We start from the raw sequence: 25,313 nt of genomic DNA on the forward strand, positions 1-25,313 counted from the left end.
TGGTCAAGGCAACTTACAGAAGGGAAAGGTCTTAGGCTTAGTCTTAGGCTCATGGTACCGAGTAGAGTCAATGATGGTAGAATGAAAGCATGGCTGTCGAAGCAGGAAGCTGAGACTTCACATTTTGAATCACAAGCAGGAAGCAGAGAGAGTGCGCTGGGAATAGTGCAAGCTTTTTAACTCTCAAAACCCGCCCTCAGTGATGTACTTCCTCTAGCAAGGCCACACCTCCCATGCCTTGCCAAACAGGGCCACTAAATGAAGACCACATGCCTGAGGGTGTGATGGAAATTCATACTCAAACTACCACAGCACTGAAGCTAAATAGTCTTTTTCTTCCTTTCTTTTTCAGAGGGTCATAGGTCCAAATTCATGGTATTACCAACACTTTAGAGGGTTACTTGATGGTTAACCCTCATTGTCAACTCGATGGAATTTAGAATCATCAAGGAGATGCACCTTTATGTGCGCCTGTGAGGGTGTCTCCAGAGATGTCTAATTTATGGAGGCTCACTCTGATTGTGGGTGGGAAAACTCCATAGACTGTAGTTCTAGACCAAACAAAAAGGAGAAAACGTTGAGTAGAGGTTCTCTGAATGCCTTCCCCAGAAGATAGGGGTAACGGAAAGATTCATTGCCAGACATAGACTAGTTCCCTTTGAGTTTTTGATCAGTAAGGCCCACAGGCCCCTGACGCAACACAGGCTATTAATAGTCTTTGCTCTTGGTTGTCCATCATAGCTAGATGGTAAGACCCCATTGCTGAGGACATAAGATGTACAGAAATCAGGCTGGAACTAACTTGGGGTTCTCTCCCTATCGGCTACCTTTAACAGAGCAGGCAGGAGCTATATTAGCTGCGGAGGGGGAAAATGTCATCAACGGACTTACCCAGCGGTAGACCCTGCATGCTAACGTACTGACCTGCCAGGTGCTGGTGCCATAGTGATGTGATTATTATTGGAAGAACCAATTGCTTTCTGATTTGATTTGAGGCTTGCTCCAAAGGAAGGAATTCTTGCCTGGCACTACAAACCTGGTCGAAAGCCCACAGCTAAGCAGGTCATAGGCCTTAGGGAGTGACCTACTACTGTTGTTTTGCTAAATGGACATGTTGCTCTCAACTTTGATTAAAGAAGTACGCAATAGACAGACATCAATGTAGAGACTCACAATGGGCCAAAGTGGTGAAAAGAAACGACTGTTAAGTGCTTAGCCCTGAAAGAGACGTTTATATCAAAGCACACACACAAACACACACACACAGCACTCAGGGAATATCATAGAAGAAGAAGCAGAAAATATGGAAGAACAAAGCATCAGAAGAAATGCCACTAAAGTTCTGTCTGCAAGATACTCTGGCCATTAAACCATGAATCCAGAGCAACCATGATTATATGTACAAAACTGGTCCATGATCAAGCCAGCCGGTATTCCATCACAAATGGGAGAGGGGCCCATGAGGCTCCCCCTCCTAGCTGTGGAGTCATTACCAATTAATGGCTGCTGGGATTGGGAAGGGGTGTTTTTCTTCAGAGATGGAAACACTAGGAAAGTTTTCTATAGCTATACCGCTTTCCTGTAAAGGATTGAAGATTTTTTTGTCTTAAGTTTGAAAATTTCAAAACACACATGGTCCAAATCAACAGGTAATTAATTATTAGTATGCAGTAAAGATAGCCAGTATCTAAGGCTATTGATTCAAGCAGAGAAACTAATTGATCAAAAAGAGAGTAGAGCAGGCCATTAATGTAAAATAGCCCAACATCATCTACTGGAGGCTTCAAATGTCAGAATTCTATAGCAGAGTCAATGGCAATTAGATGTAAGCTGCATAGGGACTTTTAAACATTCTAGCAGACATAAACTTTTAAAAGTAAAGTAGAGTTAGTGAGATGACTCAGTCGGTGAGGGCCTTCACCACCAAGCCTGACCAATGAGTTTGATTCCCAGGACCCAGATGGTGGAAAGAGGACTGACTCTCACAAGTTGTTCTCTGACGCATACACAAACATACACACACACACACAAACACACACAATGTGGCATGTTCATATGCCTCACCCAGATATTCAGTGTGATATATGTAAATATAACACCCTACAAGATCTTTTCATACTTAAAAGGAAATAAAAATAAAAAGTAGAAAGTACCAAAATTGGTTTTAATAGTATATTATACTGAGCTCTAAAACATCTGTTATATTTCAGCAAATCAATATTAAAAGTAGCGAGTAAGGCATTTAACAAATACCCATGCAGTCTTCAAAGCTTCAATATATATTTTAATGTCTCAATTTAGGCGCTATATTTTTCTTGGAACATCTCATCCAACTTTTGTAAAATCTATCATTGAAAAACTAGAGCACCAAGCCCACACACAGTTCACCATTTTCTGCCGATGCTCGCTGATGCGTGGAGCAGATTTCCTTCCAGCCAGGCCTTTCTTTTGTTGCCTCTCATTGAGTGGCAGCATTGTCCAGGCCATTGCTCCTCACTGGATGTGATCATGGGTAAAGTCCTCAGGGCTGGGACTGTAGGCTCTCAAAAATCAACTTAATCAGGAGAGCTCTTACTTTGATCTTGAACATCTGTGCCAGTGTGTGTTGGTGGGCTGAGGGGCGGGGCATGTTGACACTGCAAACCACAAAAGCAAAATGCAAGCAGTTGTCTGTCCCCTAAGTGTCCCCTCCCGGTCACTCCTCTGAGCATCAGATTTTATCAAGGAGACAGCGGCTCCTATAGAGAACACTCTGTCAAGACTTTCAAACTAAATGACTGGCTGGGGCTTTCAGTAAAAGCCTGGGGAAAAGTGGTTGAGTCAACTCCTGTGTAGACAGCTGAGTATTCCGGCTGGCTCCAGTCTGAGCCCTGGGGCTACACCTTCTCATACTCTCCAGGGGTGGGCATGGTTAAGCCTGGTGGAACCTCGGATTCTCTTCTTCTTTTTGTTGCTGTTTTGATCCGGAGCTGGAAGGGACAGCTCTAGCTCCCTTCTCTTGAGGTCCCAATCTGGATCCCGCTCATCAAGTAACAGCCCTTTCTGGCGGTGGTCCCTGCATTCCGGTTCTGCTCTGCAAAGAAAGAGCAGCAGGTGAGGGCAGGAAGGAGGAGCCTGGCCAGGACCTTTCTTCCTGTGGGCCACACACAGCGCTGGCCATGAGAAGGAAGGAGTTCACACAGGTCCAAGAGCACACTTTAGATTCTAAAGATTAGAAGGTCTCTGATATCAAAGAAACTACCTGAAGACAGGAAAAGCTAGCATGTGGCCATGGGGTACCTGGGTGTGATGAATCTCAGACTCAAAGACAGCTGGAAGAAGGGGTTGCTCATTCTTTTTTTTTTTTTTTTTTTTTTTTTGGTTTTTTGAGACAGGGTTTCTCTGTGTAGCCCTGGCTGTCCTGGAACTCACTNTGTAGACCAGGCTGGCCTCGAACTCAGAAATCCGCCTGCCTCTGCCTCCCAAGTGCTGGGATTAAAGGCGTGCGCCACCACGCCTGGCTGGGGTTGCTCATTCTTAAAATGCTCAAATTTCCAGAACAATCTTCATGTTATAGGGAAGAAATGCTGTTGCTTTTCTTTCTATTCTCCTGATTATAAAAGGAGTGCATGTACATTCTTAAACATTTTAAAATAGAGCCAGGTAAGTGTGCAAATCCAGGACCCAGGAGAGTTGGCTGCAGGTTCAAGGCCAGCCTCTAATATATAGTGAGCTCCTGTTAGAGGAAACCTTGTCTCAACTAATGAATCAAGTAAATTTAAAGTGCTGAAGTATGAGGAAGACAATGCTAATTGCATGCATTGTATGTATAAGTAAATTAGTTATAGTCTAGGGGCTCACATCCTCACAATGTTAACTATGAAGATAGCCTCTGATCTCCATGCCTAGCGTTGTTAACAAAACCTCTAACCCACTACAGGACACCCACGGCCGCATCTTGTATCCTATGAGCAACTTTACTAGACTGCCTGTTTCAGCTCATCCATCCTATGATGAGTTCATTGTTGGCTTCTTCCCCGACTATGCTCCCCCACCTGACCGCTTTAGGCTGTGATCACCTGATTGGCCAGGGCCTTCATGCTTCCACACTCCCTCCATGTCTTCTCTCGAACACCATACCTATGCACACTTTCAACTCGGTAGCTATACCCTCATCAATGGGTTTTCTCTCTCTTCCGTCTGATGACGGCTCTTTGCACAACCACAATAGTTACACCTTCATCCGTAAATCATCCCTCTGAATTCTCTAATATCAGAAGGAAAAGAGTTCCTGGTGGGAGGTGGCAAGTAGATGTGAATTCACAGGGAATGCAGCTGACTAAAGTTTCCGTCTGCTTAGCATTGCCTGCCCACTTTCCCTGACAGTACCCACTCTGTTAGTTATGCTCAGGCCAAATGTCACGTGCCTCACTGAGGAAGGGTTAAGATTAATGGGTGTCATGGGCAGGGGTGGGTGCGGGGATGGGGTAGGGATCAATAGAAAGCCAAGGACAAGACTGGAATTTCAGCATTTGAAAGGCTCACAAGGATAAATACTGAGGAACTGGGTAAGGGGTACCTGCTTGTAATGCTAGCACTTGGGAGACTGAGGTAGAGAGATCACAAATTGAAGGCCAAGTTGGGTTATATAGTGAGACCCTGAGAGAGAGAGAGAGAGAGAGAGAGAGAGAGAGAGAGAGAGAGAGAGAGAGAGAAAAGAAAGGAAGGAAAGAAGGAAGGGAGTGGGGGGGGAGGGAAAGAAGAGAAATACTTACAGATTAACTGGCCTTGCCTTGAGAAGGGAGCATTGTGCTAGCAACAGGAAGTTTGATTATTCATATGAGAACTGAGTCAGTACAAAGATGGAGAAAAGTTAGCCAGAGATGAGGAAAGAGAAACAGTTCTGTAGATTATCTCCTGAGTAGCCTAGGGGAGAAGAGAAGTGTGCAGGCACGTGTGTGTGTGTGTGTGTGTGTGTGTGTGTAATGTGGGCATGCATGCATTGTTTAGCTCTTTGTTTATTTCTTTAATAAGATCTATTTGAACATGTTCACAGACCAAAAAAGGAGTGGGAAGAAGAGAACAGAAACAATGAACAAGACAGTAGGAAGCGAGGACTAAGCAAGAACACAAGGGTGACTTTCTTGTGGGAGATATGAAGGTCCTACATGGAGGAACACCATGACACAGAAAGGACGGGAAGGGGAGGGTGAACTTGTGTGGGGATTGGTAGGACCTGGAAGTATGGGGGCTAAGAAGTGTGTCCATCCCTTCATGACTTCAGATAAGAAGGAAGATTTAAGCCACTCTGGGGGCTGAGCTAGAAGTAGACATCCCTTGTTCCCAGACAGCTCATCTGCTTACTTCTGAAGTTTTCTTTAGCCAGCCAAGCCCAGGAATAGAGAGTGTAGAAATGCCAGGTCCCAAAGAAACTTGGGACAGACGGCAGGCTGTGGTACCTATTCATATACCAAAGCACCAGCTGGCCCTAGGCTCTCTCAGCATTGCCAATTCCTGTTAAAAGGTCCATGCTAGCATCCTGGCTAGTCTCACCTCTCCTCACCCTGCCCCATACTCTAACTTCTCCTGCTCATGGGCATCCAGCTCATTCCTATAAAACCCTGACATTTAGACCATGACTTCTCTTGTCTCATGCTTGGCTCTTAGTCCTCCTGGTCCTCTTTCTTCTTTGCTTTCTCTCTCTTCTCTTCTTCTCTTGCTCTCCTCTCATGGCCTAACCCATTATAACTCATCATGCTTTATGTCCTCAGCCATACTTTGGAACAGTCATGATCCATTTCTAAAAGAGGATCTCTTGAGTTACTTCTATGGCTAGCCAATCACATCCCAGGCAATGGTTTTACTAGTATAACTTTTTGGGAGGATGGCAGCACCAAAGATTGAAGCCATGGTCTCACAGGGGCTAAGCATGTATCCCACCCTTCCACCACATTCTCCTGTATCTGTTTTGTTTGTTTGTTTGTTTGTTTGAGACAGGATTTCTCTGTGTATTACTGGCCATCCTGGAACTCACTCTGTAGACCAGGCTGGACTCAAATTCAGAGATCTGCTTGCCTCTGCCTCCTCAGTGCTGGGATTAAAGGCGTGCATCACCACTGCCTGCCCAGTTTCATTTTACTGTTTCTTTCAGACAGTCTCACTAATTTGCCCAGGCTGTCCTCGAACTCACTCTGTATCCTAGAGAGTCCTGGCCTTGCATTTATAATCTATCTTGGTCGGCTTCTTAAGCAGCTGGTACTGTAGGCTTAAACCACAATCCTGGGTGAGTTGAACATTCTGACAATAACTCTATTTTGAAGTTCATACAAGGCAGCCCACTGTCTCTGCCCTCCACCATAAGCTGGAATTGCTTCGAGGTTTTCTGTCTGTCTCATCTTCCTTTCCAAACAACAAAATTCAGACCAGGCTGTTCAACTTTTTCTTGTATGAACCACTTCTTGACCCAACTAAATTATGAATTCATAAATTTTATTTCTATTCTTCCCAAGGCTATAACTGCAGAGAGTAGACTTTGTACTTAATTATATTCAACGGCCAGTCTGAGCTCTATGTTGGGTTGGAGAGATGGCTCAGTGGTTAAGAGCACTGACTGCTCGTCTAGAGGTCTGGAGTTCAATTCCCAGTAACCACATGGTAGCTCACGACCATCTGTAATGGGAACTGATGTTTCCAAAGACAGTGACAGTGTACTCACATACATAAAATAAATAAATCTTTAAAAAGAAACCATAGGGTCACAGCATTAGGAAGGTTGGAAACCACTGGGTTAAGGTTGTTTTTTGTTTGTTTCACTTTCCTTTACCTGAGATTGGTCAATTGACAAAACCCCTGGTTGCAGGCTCCTTCCTGTAGCTGGGACTACACAGTACTTACATCTCCAGGAAGTCCACACAGTCTTTCTGACCATAGATCTGAGCAATCCTCTTGGGTGTGTCTCCAAAGAAGTCAGCAGCATCAATGGCAGAGGGAAGTGCATGCAGAGATTTGAGTACATTCAGATGGCCTGACTCAGCTGCAAAATGAGCTGCCGTCCAGCCCACATCCGTTACCAAGCAGGGTCTGGCTCCATTTTGTATCAGGAGATGGATCACCTCCATTTGTCCTTAGATATACCATGGAGAAAGAAGGCAAAGTTAAGGTTAAAATGTCCTCCGTGGCCTGAGACCAGAAGCAGCCGAAGGAGTGAGGAAGCAGGAGGAAACTAGCTTTTGCAGCACCACTGCCTCTTTATCATCATCCCTCTCCCTTCTCATTCTTCTTCCTGGGAGGCAGCACCCCATCCTTATTCCAAGGATACCCCAAGCTCTGTATGAACTCCCTGTATCCTTTCTAGAACAGCCTCCTTTCTGTCCACCATCCCAGCTCTTGCTCAAGTTCCTCCCACCTACATGAGCAATCCTTGCTGATTTTTCAATGGCAATAGATTCTTTGTTTGCTTGTTTGTTTGTTTTAGTTATTTGTTTTGTAGAATTTGGGATTAAAGCTAGGGGCCTGCATGCCCTATGCATAGTTTCTAATACTGAGTTATATGCCTTAATCTCATTACTTTTTATTTTGAGAGAGGATCCAGTTGAGTTTTGAAGATTGGCTTTAAACTTATTCTGTACCCTAAACAGTTCTTGACCTTTCTGCCCCATTCATAATAGCCAAAAGTTGGAAACAACCTAGATGTCTCTCAAAAGAAAAATGGATGAAGATTACACAGTGGAATATTACTCAGCTGCTAAAAAGTTGACGTCATGAAATCTGCAGTCAAATGGATGGAACTAGAAAAGTCATCCTGAGTGGGATATCCCAGACTCAGAAAGGCAAATATAGTATATGTATCACTTATATGTGACTATCAGCTGGGAAATCAATGATAACTGAGCTATAATCCATAGAACCACAGAGATTAGCTATGGAGTAATACACTAGAAGGTACGGACAGATCTCATTTGGAAATAGAACAGATAGTTATGGATGGATGTGGGGGGCTGAACTGGGAGGACCAAGTGGGGAGTGAGAGGAAAGGAGGGTTGTAAGAGGGATCCACGGAGAGACAGATTAGGGACATTTTGAGGGGTAGTAAACAAACCTAATACAGTAGAAGTGTACACACACACACACACACACACACACACACACACACCATCTAAATGAAACTGCCAAGTAGTAGGGGAGTCAGAAACCCAACTGACCATCTCTTGTCACCAAACAAAACTTCCAGTACCAGGATTAGGTTCACTGAGTTTAATTATTGGGCAAAGGGATCCCATGGAAATCCCCAAACAACTCAGGCTATTGCCAATGGTTTAGGTTGCTCTCTGTGAACTGACAACACAGCCCCACGGCTGAAGACAACAGCTACACAACCCCTTGAGGGTGTAGATGCTGAGCCAGTGCCTACACAGAGCCTGCACCCCGCCTTAGGCTTCAGCATGTTTGGGATAGGAAGTTACTTTTCACACAAAGGCAGCCATAAACCTTTATCCACAGCAATGTCCTGTCTGCAGGACATGCTAAGGCAATGGTGGCACAAAGCTGGTGAGAGTAACCAACCACTAACTGATTTGTCTTCAGGCCCACTCCATGGGATGGAACTCACAGCCAACATTGCTTAGATGACCAAGAGCCTGAAACAATTGCTTGGATGACCAAGAGCCTGAGATGATATAGCCCAGGGACCTAGGGGAAAACCCATTAATATTAGTCTAAAAAAGAAAGAAAAATGTACTGATAAAGACTCCTAATGATATTCTGCTATACTCCTAGATGAGTGTCTAGACCAGCCATCATCAGAGAAGCTTCCTCCTGGAGCAGATGGGAACAAACACAGAGACCCACAGTCAGATATTACTCAGAGACTGGGAGAGACCTTGGAACACTCAACCCTAACTGGGATGTCACCATCTAATCCCTCCCCTAATAGATCAGGAAACCCTGTGGAAGAGGAGGCAAAACAAGTGTTAAAGAAGGAATTGGGGAACCACTGCTGTCTACATCAGGATGAACAAAGCACGTATGAGCTCACAGCATGCAGAAGTCTACGTGGGTCTGCACCAGGTCCCCTGCGCGCATATTATGGCTTTGAATTTAGTGTTTTTATGGGATTCCTGAGTGTACAAACAACTGACTCCTGTACCTTCTCTTGGCTCTTCTCCCTCTGTTAGTCTTGTCCCAACCTCAATGTAATAGTTTTTTTTATTATATTTTATTTTGTTTTATTTTTTAAAATGAATGAATGAATGAATGAAAACCTAGCCACTAGAGTAAAAGTTAACAACCGAACTGACATGAATACTTGCTGGGAAGGGAAAATCAGTTTTTTCAAAAGGACACTGGGTATATCAACCACTCCAGGACAGTCCTCATATTCAGAAGCAGTTACCTAACGATATAAGGGACTCTGTAGGGTTTGTTGTTGTTGTTTGTTTCATTTTGTTTGTGTGTGTATGTGCATGTGCACACACATGCGTGCGTGCTTACTCAGCTACAGTTTGGTGGTTCTGTTTTTTATTTTTGGTGTGGTTTTATTTGTTTTCTTGATTTGGGGGGTGGTTGTTATTGTAGTGATTTTTCTTTTTTTTGGAGAAAGAACTTGAAGTTGGGTAGGGCGAGGAGAAGCTCTGGAAGGACTTGAGGGAGGGAAAGAATGCAATCAAAATGTTTTTTAAATTTAAAAGTGTTTTACACAATAAAAGTATAACAAAATATTAAAATAAGTAATTTTAACTAAAAAAACATATTTTAAGGCATGGGTTGATGAGATAGCTCATTATGCAATCCTGGTGACTTGAACCAGAATTTACACAAAATACAAGAGAACTAAGCCATGAAAGTTGTCCTCTGACTTTCATATGTACACCATGGTGCATGAGCGCGCGCGCACACACACACACACACACACACACACACAGAGAGAGAGAGAGAGAGAGAGAGAGAGAGAGAGAGACATAAACATATACACATCATCACATCATACACACACACACACACACCCTATAAAAATAATTAGAACCAGCAATTTGAGCACTCTTAGGATACACAGTTTAAAAGCACAGGCTTTCTAATCAGACATGTGGGGTCACATCCTGACAGCATCAATCACCAATAAATGACATCTTGGATAAGAAGCAGGTGCCTGGTCATGTGGTGGTGGTGGTGGTGTATACCCTTAGTCCCCGAATTCAGGGGACACAGGCAAGTGGATCTCTGAGTCTGTGGCCAGCCTGGTCTATGGAGAAAGTTCCCAGACAGCCAGGGATACACAAAGAAATCCTGTCTTGAAAAAGAAGAGGAGGAAGAGGAGGAAGGAGAGGAGGAAGAGGAGGAGGAAGAAGAAAAGGAGGAGGAGGAAGAGGGAGGAGGTGGAGGAAGAGGAAGGAGGAGGAGGAGGAAGAGGGAGGAGGAGGAGGAGGAAGAGGAAGGAGGAGGAGGAGGAAGAAGAAGAAAAGGAGGAAGAGGAAGGAGGAGGAGGAGGAAGGTAGGTCAGAAAGCAAATGCCCTTATGCACAATGCTCTCACTGCTCGTTTGTAAAGTAAGGCTATTACCACTGCTTTCACGGAGTCCTTGAGGAGCATGGCTGAATTCCCAGACATGAAGCACCCAGCACCATGGGCAAAAATACAGCACCCGTCCCCTAAGATGTCATCTGGTACAGCTACCAGTGCTCCCTGCTTAGATTTCTGCAAAAATGTCCCAACCTAAGTCTTTTGCAGCTGGTCCTACTTTCTGCCTCGTTGTCCTTCTCCCAAGAGAGAAGACAAATATGGAGAGCAAAGTTGACTATAATACTGCTTTACTTAACGGGTTTTGGTGGTATTTATTACTAAAGACATTTTACATTTGTGTGTGTGTGTGTGTGTGTAGGTGTGTGTAGGTGCTCACACACATGCATAACGCACATGTGTGCAGAGGCTCCAGAGGCAGAAGATGTTGATTCTCCTGGAGCAGGAGTTATAAGTGGATGTGGGTGCTGGGAACTAAACTCTGGCCCTTATAGGAGCAACGATCACTCCTAACTGCTGGAGCTATTTCTCCAGCCCAATATCTAAGGACTTCTGTTACTAACTTCCTGTTGTGTAACTGGGATATGCTGAGAGGGGCAAAGATTCATCTCCATCTACTCTGTGTATGAAATCATGATGGCAGAGGACTGAGAGGAGCATGCTTATAGTCTCATCTGTGTACACATTACCTAACTCCTCTTCAAAGGACTCCAGGGCAGCATTACTGATTCCATTATATAGAAGAATTAAAGGGGGGCGCAAACCATTAAATAATATGGTCCAGATGCTACCACTAGTAGAGGTTAATGCCATGGTTGAAATGTTCCATCTAGTGCTCTAGAAATGTCCATCCCACTCTCTGGCACTGGCTGATGGACTCCGGAATGTGGACTAGGCATGGGTCCACTCACCTCTGATCGCAGCCCAGTGAAGTGGGGTTCTGTCGTTCCAGTCTGCATCTTTGTAGTTTGGGTCACAGAGACCTTTCTTCAAAATCTTCTTCACTGAATTGTAGTCCCCTGCAGCCACAGCCTGGTGAAGCTTGGTCATGTCTGCTATTTTTGACACCTCCATGACAGAATCTGCTAGAGGGGATGCAGGCCACTTAAATTTTCACCCCTAGTTAGTGTTCCCTAGGTTTCTGCATCAGTGACTTGCTTTTCCTGTCTTGTGGATTTGCATCTAAAGTTGCAGTGTGTGTGTGTGTGTGTGTGTGTGTGCATGTGTGTGTGTTTGTGTGTGTTCTGTTGTATGGGTCCCTAGCTCTCAGCAAGTGTTGATAGCACTCACTGTTCTCCAACTCAAAACTACTGATGGCCCCATTTTACCCAGAATTATCTCTAAAATCAAAGCCTGGCACTTTACCATTTGTCCTCTACCCATCATCTTTCAGTGTGGCTTTCTACTCCTCTTTCAGAATTCCCTTCGTTTTATGCTACCTTAGTTTGACTGTGGAATTTTGCATCTTGTTTTTCTAATGTGTGGAAGCATCCAGAGATGCTGTGGGGACAGCAGCAATTTGCACATTCAGTTTGGACTGGATGACTGGATCCAGCATCAATGTTTGATAGAAATTAAAAGCTATTGCCATGTAGGGTTATGAGTCCCACGTCTGCTCTGCCACAGGGCACAGCCCACACGAGGAAGCAGGGCATGGGAAATGTTGACTGTGCTGGGCAGGTAGAGACGCAGCCTGGGGGTGGGGAAGCGCACTATGAGGCCTGGGACAGCTGGAGCTGGCTTGGGGGTCCCCAGGCGTGAGAAGAGGCCAGGGCTATCTGGTTCTCAGGCTCTTGGACACCCAGGCACTGTTGGGAGTCACAGAAGAGCTGATAACAGAGTGGGGGCTTGCAGGATGGATCTGGGGTGGGGGGAGAAGGGAGAACTCCGGCTGGTCCCATGGGGAGAGTCTTTGGCTTGACTGTGGTGGCAGGCTTGAGCTTGGTGGCAGCCATGGCTGGGGGTGTAGAGAGACCTTCTATAGGAGATTAGGTAGCGGCAGCTCTATAGGTGAAGTACTTCCTTATGAATTCCCCTGGCAGATCCCAATGAAAAGAGGCAGTCCACAGTTTTAAGGCATTTATTGTCATGGTGGAAGGTGAATGACTAAAACAGTACCCCACTCCTCAGGGTGGGCCCGACTTTTGGCAAGGAGGAAAATCTGGGAAGGAAAGCTTATTGGCTGAGCCCTCCAGGCCTTTAGGTACCTCAATAGCATGGAGATCTGTCTTGAACCTATATGACCATAGGTCACGTCCCCTACCTGTGGAGAGGCTTAGGGTGTTGCCCTTACATGACTTATGGCCATAAATCTATGGGGGACGGCGGCTAGTGACAGGGACCTGGTGCCCAGGAATCAGGTGAAGTGCCTACCATCCCTTCAGGGTTTCCCAGGCTTCAAGCCTTAGTTCAACTGGGGACCAAGCTACCTTTCATGGTCCCACATTGCCATACCTCATGAGGAGCACAGCTTGCCACCACACAAATAAAACTGCTAGACATTGTTACTAACAGCATGCCATGCGGGCATACCGGAGAGATGGCACATCAGTAAAGTGCTTTTGATCCTCAAGCATGAGAACCTAAGTTCAGATCCTCAGAACACACCTAAAAAGCTGGGAGTGGTGGCTCATCGTTGTAATCTCAGTATGGGAAATGGAAACAAATGATTCCTGAGACTCCCTCGCTCTCTGGACTGATGTTCCAGGCCAGTGAGACACCCCTATCTCAAACAAAGGATGGGAGGCTCAGGGAATAAGCCAACCCCTAATGTTGTCATCTATACCCTACACACACACCTACACATGCACTACCCTTCTTGTACACACTCCCACACATACATATGGACACATACACAAAATCTTATGTCATGAGCTCTCATACTGTAATCTACCAACCCTTAGGGGTCCTTGATTTTTGATTTGGGGGATTTACAAAGTGAAAAGTGTTTTTTGTTGTAGTATTAAAATGTCACAGGTGTGTTCCTTTTGCTCTCTTTTACCCCTTGGTTTAAAGATGAGACATAAAAAGAAGATTCTGTCAGCAAATTGCTATTCACACACTTACAGGAGAGCACAGCCTCACGGGAACACACTTCATGTGACAATTAAGAGTACTTTTATTGAGTCTTATACCCTTGGATATACCGCTTAGTAAACTTGCCAATAAAATCATAAAATAGTAAAATCAATAAAATAATGCCAGTAAAATCATAAAATAATAAAATCCTGCCAACATGAGGAAATCTCTATCACTCATGGACCAGTGTCTCCATATGACAAACATGGGATGTTACAAAATGAAGCCCAAGTAAAGAGAGCCCTGGAGGTGGGCCAGTTGGTTCAAATGGAGTGTAGCTGGTATATGGACATCATTTCAGATGCTACCAAGCAACAAATCTTTGAGACATCACCATAAAGTGGGCAGTTCGGATATAGATCCAGAGAAGAAAACTCAGCATGATTCAAAAAGGCGATATATGCTTCTTCATATCCAACTGCACAAACGTCCAAAATCGCCATTTCTTTTTCTTTTTTCTTTTTTCTTTTTTCTTTTTTCTTTTTTCTTTTTTCTTTTTTCTTTTTTCTTTTTTCTTTTTTCTTTTTTCTTTTTTCTTTTTTGTTTTTTGTTTTTTGTTTTTGTTTTGTTTGTTTGTTTGTTTGTTTGTTTTGTTTTTGAGACAGGGTTTCTCTGTGTAGCTCTGGCTCTCCTGGAACTCACTCTGTAGACCAGGCTGGCCTCGAACTCTCGAACTCAGAAATCTGCCTGCCTCTACCTCCCGAGTGCTGGGATTAAAGACTTGTGCCACCAATGCCCAGCTCGCCATTTCTCTATACGTTTTTATCAAAACATGACAGTGAACTCCAAAGATGCTATAAGGATCTAAGTGACTCCAATTAAGTTAGCTATTAAAGGGAGTCAGAGACTAGACAGAGCCAGCCAACCACCATTCTTCACGTGCTTTGTTGTTGTGGAGAACACAATTACTTTTCATTAAAACATTTCATATTGTGCTCTTAGTTTTATTTAATCCTATGAGAAATTCAATTCATGAAACTTCTTTAATACACTTTAAAATATACCATTTCTGTCAACATGGCACAAAAGGAAGGAACCTCAATTGAGGAACTAACTGTCGCCAACAAACTGTTTGAGGTCTGATGAAATGGATGAATGGTTAAAAGCATATACTTCCAGGGGACCAGAGTTCTACTCCCAGGACCTGCATCAGACAGCTCATAGCCACATATGATTTCATCTCCAGGAAATCATATGTCTCTAACATTCGGCTATAACCCAAAGACCCCTCCAAAGGATTAAAAAGTAAAAGAAATCTTTTTTAAAAATGGAAAGTATTCCTTTAACTTTGCATGGTGGTAGTATCAATGGACATGATCCAAATAAACAAAAGCTCTTTGGATGATGTTTAAGAGCGTAAACGATCCTGAGATCTAAAATCTTAAGAAAAGCAGATGTGGACACATGAGGAGCTGAGGTAGGAAACTGGAGGAGGCAGTTGCTTGAACTGCATCCACTAGAGAGGCCCTAGATCTCAAGATTCAACGTGAGAACTGAAGAAGGAGCCAGAACGCGCCTTACACACTGTCATTGCCAGCAGCAAGAGAGGTTCATTAGAAATGCAAATTACTGGGCTCAATATCTACCTACTGAACCTGAAACTCTGGGACAGGGACCAAGCATTGCTGACATGGTATCTGCCGCATAATCAAATATGAGAGTAGCCCTAGAGCCAGTGAATCAAAGAATCAAACATAATTAAAATGCAATGCCCGCAGGACAGCAAGAAAAGAGCCAGTCAGTAAGACTGGGAGGTAAGCGGAGCTGTCCTGTCAGAAGCCTGAGTTTGATCCTAAAGAGGTGAGTAAGGGTCATCTTGGTGACCGACTGTGACATTTTTTTCTGCAAAGCATCACAGAGCAAATCACTCTTAGGCCGAGGGACCAAGTGAAGACAATTTCACGGGCACTTAAAAGCAACTTTATATACAACAAGAGGGGCGATTCTGCTTCCACCTATTTCTCTCCATTTGCCTGGACTGGATGTGCCATCTACTTGGTATTCAGCACCTACCAGCAACAGGCATTCTTGAGACAAACAAGACAAGCCTGAGCAGGAAGCACAGTGGCCAGTGAGAGCGAAGGTATCCTCTCAGTCCCATGCTGAGAGGAGACCTCACTCCTCCCAGAGTTCAGCAATCCTCACTTAACAGCTGACCATTGGTGAGCTACTTGCACTTTGTGGTGTACACTGTTGGCCTCTGTAAGGATGTCACATGAAATTTCAGCTGCTGCCATTCCGGCCACAATATATGCAGAAACTCCTTCCCTTTTCCAGATACCTCCAGGCTACCACTCAGACGCTGTCTGCAGGTCCTTAGCTAACAGATTTTCAGATGTCTGGATCTCTCATCTGGGACAGTGTGTATACATCAAAGGTGGACACATATCCTGCCCCTTGCCCTTCTCTGCCTCCTGCCTATGAGTCAGAGAGAGCCTGGCTACTGACTTATGGCCTGAAACCTCCTCTATCCTCAGAACCATACAAGAAAAGTCTGCTACTCCTGCCACATGACTGATTCTTCTTCAGAGACCCCGCCATGTTGTCTGTCTCATGCTGGGGCCTGATCTCAGAATCCTGCCGCACTGCTTACCACCTGTCCATCATCCATGGCAATAATAATTCTCTTCTAATAAAATGACTCCTCAACAATCCAACTCAAGGTCCCTCTTAAACCCCTATCTAAGACCTTTAAGTCTGTGGCAAAGTTTAGTATCAGAGCCAAAGGGTAGTCTACTTCCCACACCAAAAAGAGACAGTGCTCTGACTTGATCAAAAACAGACTCTAGACTCAGCCCATACTGGACTATAGGAGAGTTTCTGGTGGTTAGATAAAAGGTGGTATTTCTCAGGAACTTGTGAAATTATTTCCCATCTGCCAAAAGGAGAAGCAGCAGAAGAGATATCTCACTCTCCTTTGGCATATACGAGTAATTGTGTATTAATGTCTATGCTGGCCCTCAGGTTCCTTTGGGCCCTACACACACCATTCGTTATGTATCTCACAGCCCAGCGAGCTTTCTTGCCTTTCTCACCTCTGCCTCAAGGCTGCTCCAGACACCGACACAGGCCTAGACACAGACACACATGTACAGGCATGCACACATACATGCTCTCTTTCTAATGCCAAGGGGTTTCACCCAACCCAACTAATTTTGTTCCTCTCTCTCTTGCTCTTCTCCACTATTCCTGTTTCCTTAGTCCTGGCTTTACCCAGGCTGCTTCCTTTCCCCTCCACTCAGGACTCTCCAAGATGCCTCTGAACACTTCTCTCTCTTATCCCCAATAAAAACCTTCTCCCTCATCATGGAGTGGCTGGTTTCTTCACTGCACCCCTCCCACACACTTAGTAACTTTCACCACAGTGATAAGCAGGGCCTGAAGTAGAGACTGAACATAGTAGGGCTGGGCAAGCAGGTGATTGGGGTCAAAAGATCAACATGAGTGTAGAGAGATACAAAAGCTTGCCCTCAAAGTCTCCTAGAATCAACCCAGGGAGGCCCAATAACTTAGGGTGACAACAAGTCTTCAAAACAGGTATGGCATTTGACCTAGTGATTCAAAACTGACAACCTCTGTCTGCACAAATCACTTAGGGAAATTGTTTAATTGTGCCTGTGGCTCATCAGGTATTATATAAGGCCCACGATTCTACATTTGTAATGAGTTCTCACAAGAGTCCTAGTCAAGCAGACTGGCTAACAGCTTCTCTCTGGATGGAAACCAGGGAGCAGAGGGCAAACCAAAACCAAACCAAACAAACAAAAAACAACAACATCAGAGTAAGCAAAACAATCTCATAAGAAGCAGCATGAGAGTTCACCGACTTCCTGACTTCAGTACACACATCAGGCAGTTCAGTGAGGCATGAGGAGTCTGGAACAAAGACATACCCATAGGTAATTTCTTTTTATTCTGTTTTAAAGTTCTGACCTTGCATTTGTATCTCTGATCCACTGTGAACGTATGCATTTGTTTATCTTTACATTATATAGTCTCATATATAAACAACTGTGTAAAACCATAAACATTAGCATGTGGCTTTATTTCTAGACTTGGTCTCTTCTTGTGCTAGTACCCCCCATGAACTTGATTGCTATACTTTCATAGTGAGACCTTAAATGGAGTATCAATCAAAAAGAAGAAGAAATTTTATAGATATAAAATTTTGGACATGAGCTGAGCAGTGGTGACATACACCTTTAATCCCAATACTCTGGAGGCAGAAGTAGGAGGATCTCTGTGGGTTCAAGGCCAGCCTGGTTTACAGAGTGACTGGTAGACAGGACAGCTAGGACAGCTAGGAATACACAGAGGAACCATGTCTTGAAAAAAAAATAAAAAAAGATTTGGACACTAATGGAGCATTAGTCATAAGGGACAAAAAAACCCCCAAATCTCCTAGATATTAGACAGCAGATAACAAAACAAAAATACAGTATCCAGGCAGTAGAATAGTATTTGGCACTAGACAAGAATGAAGTAGGACTGACTGGAGAGACAGCGTAGTTGGTACAGTGTTTGCCATTTAAGTGTGAAGACCTCAGTCCATATAGCCCATTCATGGCAGGGTAATAGTTTTAATTTCTAATTCTGCCTGGAGACTGGGAGACAGTTCTCCGTGACTCATTGGCCAGTCAGGATAACCTCCTTTGTGAGCTACAGGCCAGTGAGAGACCGTCTCATAAAACAGGATACATGGCTCCTGAGGCACAAGACACAAGGTTGACCTCTGTCACACACTTTCACATATGACACTGTTAGGTTTCAAACCTAGCAAGTGACTCTATTCAATGTCTATTAAATATCTCTATTCAACATATCAAAGCAGACCTGTCCCCAGGTTCTCTCTGCATCCCACAGCCCCTACTCGTTACAGGATATGGCTGGCATACCCTGCTCCCTATCCTGATTCTCCAGCTCAGCTGGGATGCTTTTTCCCTGTATAACCCAGCAATTTTGGTTACCTGTTCTTTGTATCTTTGGCCTCCTGGCTTCTGCACCTGGTTCCCCTCTCTCCCCTCTTCCTTTCCCTTTACCTCTCCCACATGGCCTAGCTCAGGGTCATGTACACACTGAGCACACCCAGAGGTCCCTGACTCTGCTTGTGCTTTCTCATGTGTTTATAATAAACTTTCTCCTCCATATATACAAAGTAGCCATGTTTTCCTTCTTTTCCTACACACACACACAACACACACACACACACCTAGGAACATACACAAAAATAAATGAAGAGTTATAGTTGTTTTATGGGTAGAACATGAAACATGCTATGTGAACAAAGTCAGACATGGAAGGCCATGTATGTCACATACATGGAATGCTCCCATTCCATGTACATGACATACACCGCACAGGCAAACTTATGGGGACAAATGTTGCCTGGGATTGGCTGGGGTTAGATGTGGGGGCAAAATGTGCTGACTCTTACAGTCCCACTGTGGTAGCAATGGTTTCCTAACTCTAAAATTCTACAACCCACTGAATTGGACACATTAAACATATTCAATTTATGGTATGTGAACTGACCGGAATTCACTAGCCTATCAATAACTGAAATTTAGCAAGCTCCCCTTTGCACGAATCTTTGTGAATTCGTCAAGTGTATCTGGCTTCTAATATTTCAGGGAGATAAGCCTGGGTTTTAAAAGAAGCCAGAAGTACATGGTTAAATTACAAATGATTTATCTAATAAAGAAAGAACTAAGATTAAAACACTTACTGTCTTTCAAGGAGCTCTGCTGCGGGCCACCGTAGATGGCTGGAGTGTTAGTGTGTTTGCACCATGGAAACTGACCCCTCCTCCTCCCCAGGAAAGCAGACAGACAATCAGCCTCAGTCCCTGGGAGTCTGGTGAGGCAGGCTTGCCTCGCTGCTTCCCAGCCAAACTCTTCGGGAATTCCATCTTCTGCTTTAGTTTAACTGTGATGGTCCTTGCAAGGTTCTTAAGAGCATTTGATAAACAAATTGAAATTGAAAAGCAGCTGATCACTGGCAAGCACAGAATTCTGTAAAGCAAGCCAGATGTTCAGTAGCCGGCTAGGACTTGAGTAATGTCTGCCTCTCCTGGAGTACCTGGGGCTGCCTGAGCCTCTGGCATTCAGAAGCATCTGTGAATGAGATCCTCAGCAAATTCCTTAACTTCAATATTTCTTCTATCTCAACACTCAAAGGAAATGTCTTTAACCTTGTCCCTCTGGCTCTTAAATATAATTAGCTGACATGATTTATAAAACATTTGATGTGAGAGAGATGTTTAAATAATAGCATCTCCCAGATGCTTTCTCCTGGCCTTCCTTCCCCATGTGCCCTCTACTCTAACCAAACATCCACCATGTCTACAGAGCTGCTTATCTCAAATCCCTCCCTTCTGCTGTCTTCCCTCTCCCTTTTTCTCCTCTCTTTTCCCCTTCCTTCCACTTTCCCTCTCTCTTCCCTTCCTTCCATAGCCAAACAGTAGACAGAGGTCAGGGACTCATATGGAAGTGTTGGGAGAAGAACTGAAGACCCTGAAGGGGATAGGAAGACCAACAGTGTCAACTAACCTGGGAGCTCTCAAAGATTGAGTCACCAACCAATGAGCATACATGGGTTGGATGAAGGCCCCCAGCACATATGTAGCAGATGGCTGCCTTGTTCTGCCACAGTGAGAGAGGATGTGCCTAATCCTGTAGAAACATGATGGGCCAGGGTGGAAGGATAAGGCAGCCATCTGCTACATATGTGCTGGGGGCCTTCATCCAACCCACGTATGCTCAGAGGTAAAGGGGAGGGAGCATAAAAGGAGGGACTCTGTGAGAGAGAGACAAGGAGGGGGCAGCATTTAGGATATTAATCAATCAATCAATCAATTAATTAAAGATCTTAGAAAATGGCTAGATTATGATGACTGTTATAGGATCAATAGATGTATTCAGTGGTGGATTTATAGTGTGTGTCTGTGCATGAGTGTGTGTGTGTGTGTGTGTGTGTGTGTGTGTTCATGTTCCTTGTGTCTCTGCCTTATTCATTTGAGACAAGGTCTCTACTGACTCTGAAACTTGCCAATTCACATAGCCTGGCAGTCTCCAGAATCTGTTTCTGCCATGCAAGCCATGTGGGTCAGTCAGCAAAAAGAACAGCTGAGACTATTGTCAAGAATGGAGTTATCAAATAGGCTAGAGCCTTGGAGGGATTGAAAAGCAGGAGGGAAGCTCACACGTATCCCACCTGTGTCTAGTGCATGTGTCTGTCGCCTCTCTGGGTATCGGTCTCCAGAGTCATCAGCATTTGAAGACAGACTCACACCAATGACTCTCCAGAGGATTCCCAAGCCTTCGTCCTCCCGTCAGGACTGTGTCACTGTCTCTCTTGTCCAGCAGCTTCCAGGATCGTGGACTGAACACCTAGTGATTTCCCTAGCTCTGCAGCGGACAAGCAGCCATTGCAAAATGGTCCCTGACCATTGGAGCCAGCCAATGAATCACTTCTTCCGCACTGCATCAATTCTGATCCCTGGAAGAGCTTTGGCTAATACACATGTGAAATGTGGCAAAGGGGAAGAACTAAGGTGGCTGAGGACCTGGGGAGGGTGGTCCACCCCGAGAAGGACTTGTGTAAAAAGTAAAGAGGAAGAGGATACAGCTGTTTGTGGAGCATGGAGTGAGCAGAAGTGTAGTAGTGTAAGTAACTGCTCAACGTGTTCTGGAACCTTGTCAGGAATTTGGATTTTTTTTTCTTTTAACTCCTAATACAAAGAATAGCCACTGAAAGATTTTCACATACTGGGTAAGATGAGATGATGCAACCTGTCTTTCCTTCAAAGATGACATTGGCTGCTAATGAGAATGGAGACAGCAAGCACAAACACTGGAGACATCTGCTTCAGAAGTCTAGACAAGAAAGGACTGTGATCTGGTGAGCAAGGGTCATGGGGGTCATGGGAAATGATGAAGTACTGAAACTAGACATATTTAGAATGAATATGATGTCATCTGTCAATGGTTCAGACATGCGTAGTCGGGGGAAGAGAGAATCTTATTCTTTATTCTTATGTATAAAGAATACATAAGATAAACTAAGACTGATCATTGTACAGAGGAGGTTGTAGCCCCAGCCTGAGGATCTCCCTTCTTGGAAGTCTGATAGCAGAGAAAGAATGATCAAGATAGATAGACCATTGCCAGGGAGTATATAACTTTACCAAAACCAAGGGAGAAGAGCATAGTTGGAAGGAATAGGATTCATTATGTCAAAGACAGCAGTGTTTAATGGGTGTCTATTACAATATGAAAATAATGCGTTTGAGAAGCTGATTTCCAACCTCCAGGAACTGGAAGGATCTTCTGCTCTCCCCAAGCTTCCCATAGCTCCAGTTCAGCTTGACTTCTCTGAAGAAACACTTACTGAAAGCCGTTCTGCAGTTCACAGGGTTCATGGGCAGAGGTCATCCTGATAAGGTACAGAGGAACTATGATAAGAGCGAGGCAGTGGAAAGAACGTGTGAGAGCTTCCATCAGCAAACTGCAGGCATCCGGGGGCCCTGCCACCTCCTACGTGTTTATTTCCCCTGATAAAAACATTTCTAATGTCAAACCTCTCCCCAATCATCAGCTGGCCAGAGAGCAAGGTCAACAAAAGGGAGAGGCCCCAGGATTTCTTTCAACAGTGAGCTTCTTACACCACATTTAAAAATTGACCCCCAAAAGCGTCAACATAATGTCATATATTGAAATAACAAGATGAAAAGAAAATTGACATAAATGATGCACAAGGCCACATAAAATTAAAATAAGAATAATCATGATAACCATAAAATATTTGTTTATTACAAGTAGCATAATATGCTGAGGATAAACAGATTCTGTGATGGATATTTTCCAGTGTTTTCAGTATGATGCCGTGATTGGCAGTATATGGATGCCAAAAATCTATACCCTGGAGCTGGGGATATGACTCAGCTGAAAAGAGTGCTTGTCTGGTGTGCTTGTAGCTCCAGTCTTGATTTATGATCCAGTCTTGATAAAACCTGAAATGGCAGTGCATTCCTGTAATCCGAGTGCTTGGCGGGTAGAGGCAAGAGGAACAGGAACATCTTTGACTATATTATCAGTTTAAGGTACAGGATGCAGAAAACCTTGTCAAAAAAAAAAAGCAAGAAAGGAAAGAAGAAAGGATGAGTGGTGACCACTGCTGCTTCACAAAATTCCATCCCATCAGCATCACAGATCACAATTCTCCAGCATCTTTTAACTTCCATCCTTGATGACTTTTCTCTATGCATGACTTCAAAATGAAGGCCATAGGTACCAGCTCCAGGAACAGACCATTAGTCCCAGCAACTGTCATAGGCACCAACTCCAGGAACAGACCATAAATTCCAGAATAGGACCATAAACCCCCTTCCAAAGAACAGCTTGGTGATAACCACAAAAACAGGGAAATAATCTTATCTTAGAGTGGGCCACCTGTGCTGGGCAACCTCTCTCACCCTATGGTTAAACATTCATGACACAGGAATGCAGAACACTGACCACCTGGGACCCGCTAGGACCCACTAATGAAATTTTAGATTACCTGATCCTTCTAGAGTGTTCCCTCCCTTCCCTATAAGAGAACCTGCACACCTTAGTCTGGGGGTCGCTATTTCAAAATAAATAGTCTACCCCCTCATGCTGATTGTTTCTGCAAAAGAAATGCCCTTTGTTTTTGTGAACTACAAAACTGGGGTCTTCCTTCAGACCCTTGCAGTTATTGAAGTTGAGACTTTCTGCCTAGAAAATGATATAGTTCTGACTGCAAACCAACTTGCCTCTTGTAAAAGTGCTTTGCATAGTAGGATGTACAAATCAGTGAGAGAGGCTGTCCTTAGAGCTGCACAAAGGGGATGTAATGTGTACGTGGGAACGCCAGTATTCAATGGATGCCATATGTATTAGACATCTTTTTTTTTTTTCCTAAAGATTGCTTCATTACCCTTGGTTCCAAACCTGAAATATAGGGAGTTTGCACACAAAGACTCTGAGGCCCAGAAGGCTTAGGCACATTCAGGTCACCTCTCTCTCCATGGCCTCTTCACGGTAGTCAGACAGATGACCACACTCAGAGCTTGGCAGCATCACTGTCAATGCCCTGATCACAAGGAGCCTCCAAGGTTCCCATGTCTTGAGCTAACGAGCTGAAACTCATCTTCCCTTTGCAGTCCCTAAAGCTTTTGTTCACATCTATATCTATATCTATCCTTCAGCTTTTGCAAAGCCTTCTGGGTAGTATCACCTTGGTTCACTTCAGCTTGAGAAGGGTCTATGCCGGAGCTAGGATTTCAGCCTCGTGCCAGTCAGCTCAAGCGGGATCTGCATGCTCTGACACCTTGCTTAGGAAGTTACGAGATCCATAGGGTCACGTTTCTTAAATTAAGACTGTGCTTTCTAAGAGAGAGCATCTGGAGAGATACAATCATGGTTCTCCCTTGACCTAAACTGGATGCCGTGTAACCTGAGTGGGATACGTACAACCTGCTTACAGAGGATTGTGGATAACCATCTTGGTTATCTCATACTTCTACTCGCCTGTATTAAGGCAATTATCTTTTCTAGCATGACTTCTGAACCAATGGAAGGCCTTAGTTTTGTGCCCATGCGTGCATGCGTGTGTGTGTGTGTGTGTGTGTGTGTGTGTTTATGTGTGTCTTGTGTCTTGTACTTCAGCTGTGTTTCTCCAGATACTTCTGACCTTGTGTTTTGAGACATGGTCTCTCACTGACTCTGAGCTACTAAGCAGGCTGTGCAGTCTCAGCAGCAAGTCTTAGGGATCTACCCTCTCTGCCTCCTCAGTGTGGGAATCCTCTCCCATCACCATGCTCTATTTGTTTCTTTGATTGTTGTTGCTGTTGTTGTTGTTGTTAAGTGGGACCTAGGAGATTGAACTCAGATTCTAATGTTTGTAAAGCAAGTACTTTACCAACTGAGCCACCACCCTGGCCCTAGGAAGTCCCTTTGAGAGAAACACGCAACAAGAATTTCTGACCTTTCATAATGCATGTGAAGAAAGTCAGAACTCTCCTGATGAGGGTTTTAATATAGTTGAGGAAGTGAAACATCGCAAAAAAATCAAGTGTAATTCTGACTGTGTTAAGTGGCCGGAGATGAGCACAAAGTCCTTTGAGACCCAGCCTTTTGGAATCAGTTGTAAGTCTCATTATAGCGGCCCCTCATCATTCTGTCCCATGAAGGTTGACCTAGCTGGATACCATCCATGGTGGACTCTTATGCCAGCTACTTCCAGCTGGCTTGGGAGGGGAGATGAAGAATGGGGTTAGAAAACTGATTCCCTTGGGAGGCTGGCCAGCCTGGCTGTGAAGGTCAAAGACATGTCAGGTGGTTTTCTACATAGAGCAATGCTGGCCAAGTCCCAGCCATTGCTTTCTGCACTTGCTCCTTCAGGTTCAGCATGGCTGACCTCAGCTCTCAGTGCTGCTTGGTGAAGAGCAATGAGCCATGCGCTGAAGGTCATGCTCCCTGAATTCTGTTCCTCTTTTTATCAACAGTCCCTTTATGAGCACTCATCAGCGAATGCGAGTGGCTTCCAGCCAGCGCCTGAATAACAACAAAAAAGCCAACTCCTACCAGCAAAGGAGATGCCCAAGGTGTGAAATCCAGAGGGGCTGAATGTGAACTGAGCTGACTATGGAAGACTGCCAGGGGAAGGTGAATGTGGCCAGAAGCTGCAAGGACATGCCTGCTGCATCAGCATGGGATTGCATT

The 25,313-nt window shown here is 44.4% G+C and overlaps 1 protein-coding gene across 2 annotated transcripts; it reads right to left on the reverse strand.

The window, feature by feature from the left end:
• Nucleotides 1-2,146: 2,146 nt before the first annotated feature.
• Nucleotides 2,147-19,330, reverse strand: Ankrd66 (ankyrin repeat domain 66). Of its 2 annotated transcripts, none has more exons than XM_021150139.2 (4): nt 19,295-19,330; nt 11,403-11,573; nt 6,874-7,102; nt 2,147-3,073 (listed from the first exon to the last, which is right to left on the reverse strand). In XM_021150139.2, exons 2-4 carry the CDS (start codon nt 11,563-11,565, stop codon nt 2,887-2,889), a joined length of 579 nt encoding a protein of 192 aa, XP_021005798.1. In that variant the 5' UTR covers nt 11,566-11,573; nt 19,295-19,330; the 3' UTR covers nt 2,147-2,886. The 2 variants fall into 2 exon arrangements, with proteins under 2 accessions (XP_021005798.1, XP_029327475.1); XM_029471615.1 differs by having other exon boundaries at nt 11,403-11,576; nt 19,295-19,316.
• Nucleotides 19,331-25,313: the final 5,983 nt, after the last annotated feature.

Source organism: Mus caroli, chromosome 17 (genome assembly GCF_900094665.2).
Source record: "Mus caroli chromosome 17, CAROLI_EIJ_v1.1, whole genome shotgun sequence".
NCBI lineage: Eukaryota > Metazoa > Chordata > Mammalia > Rodentia > Muridae > Mus > Mus caroli.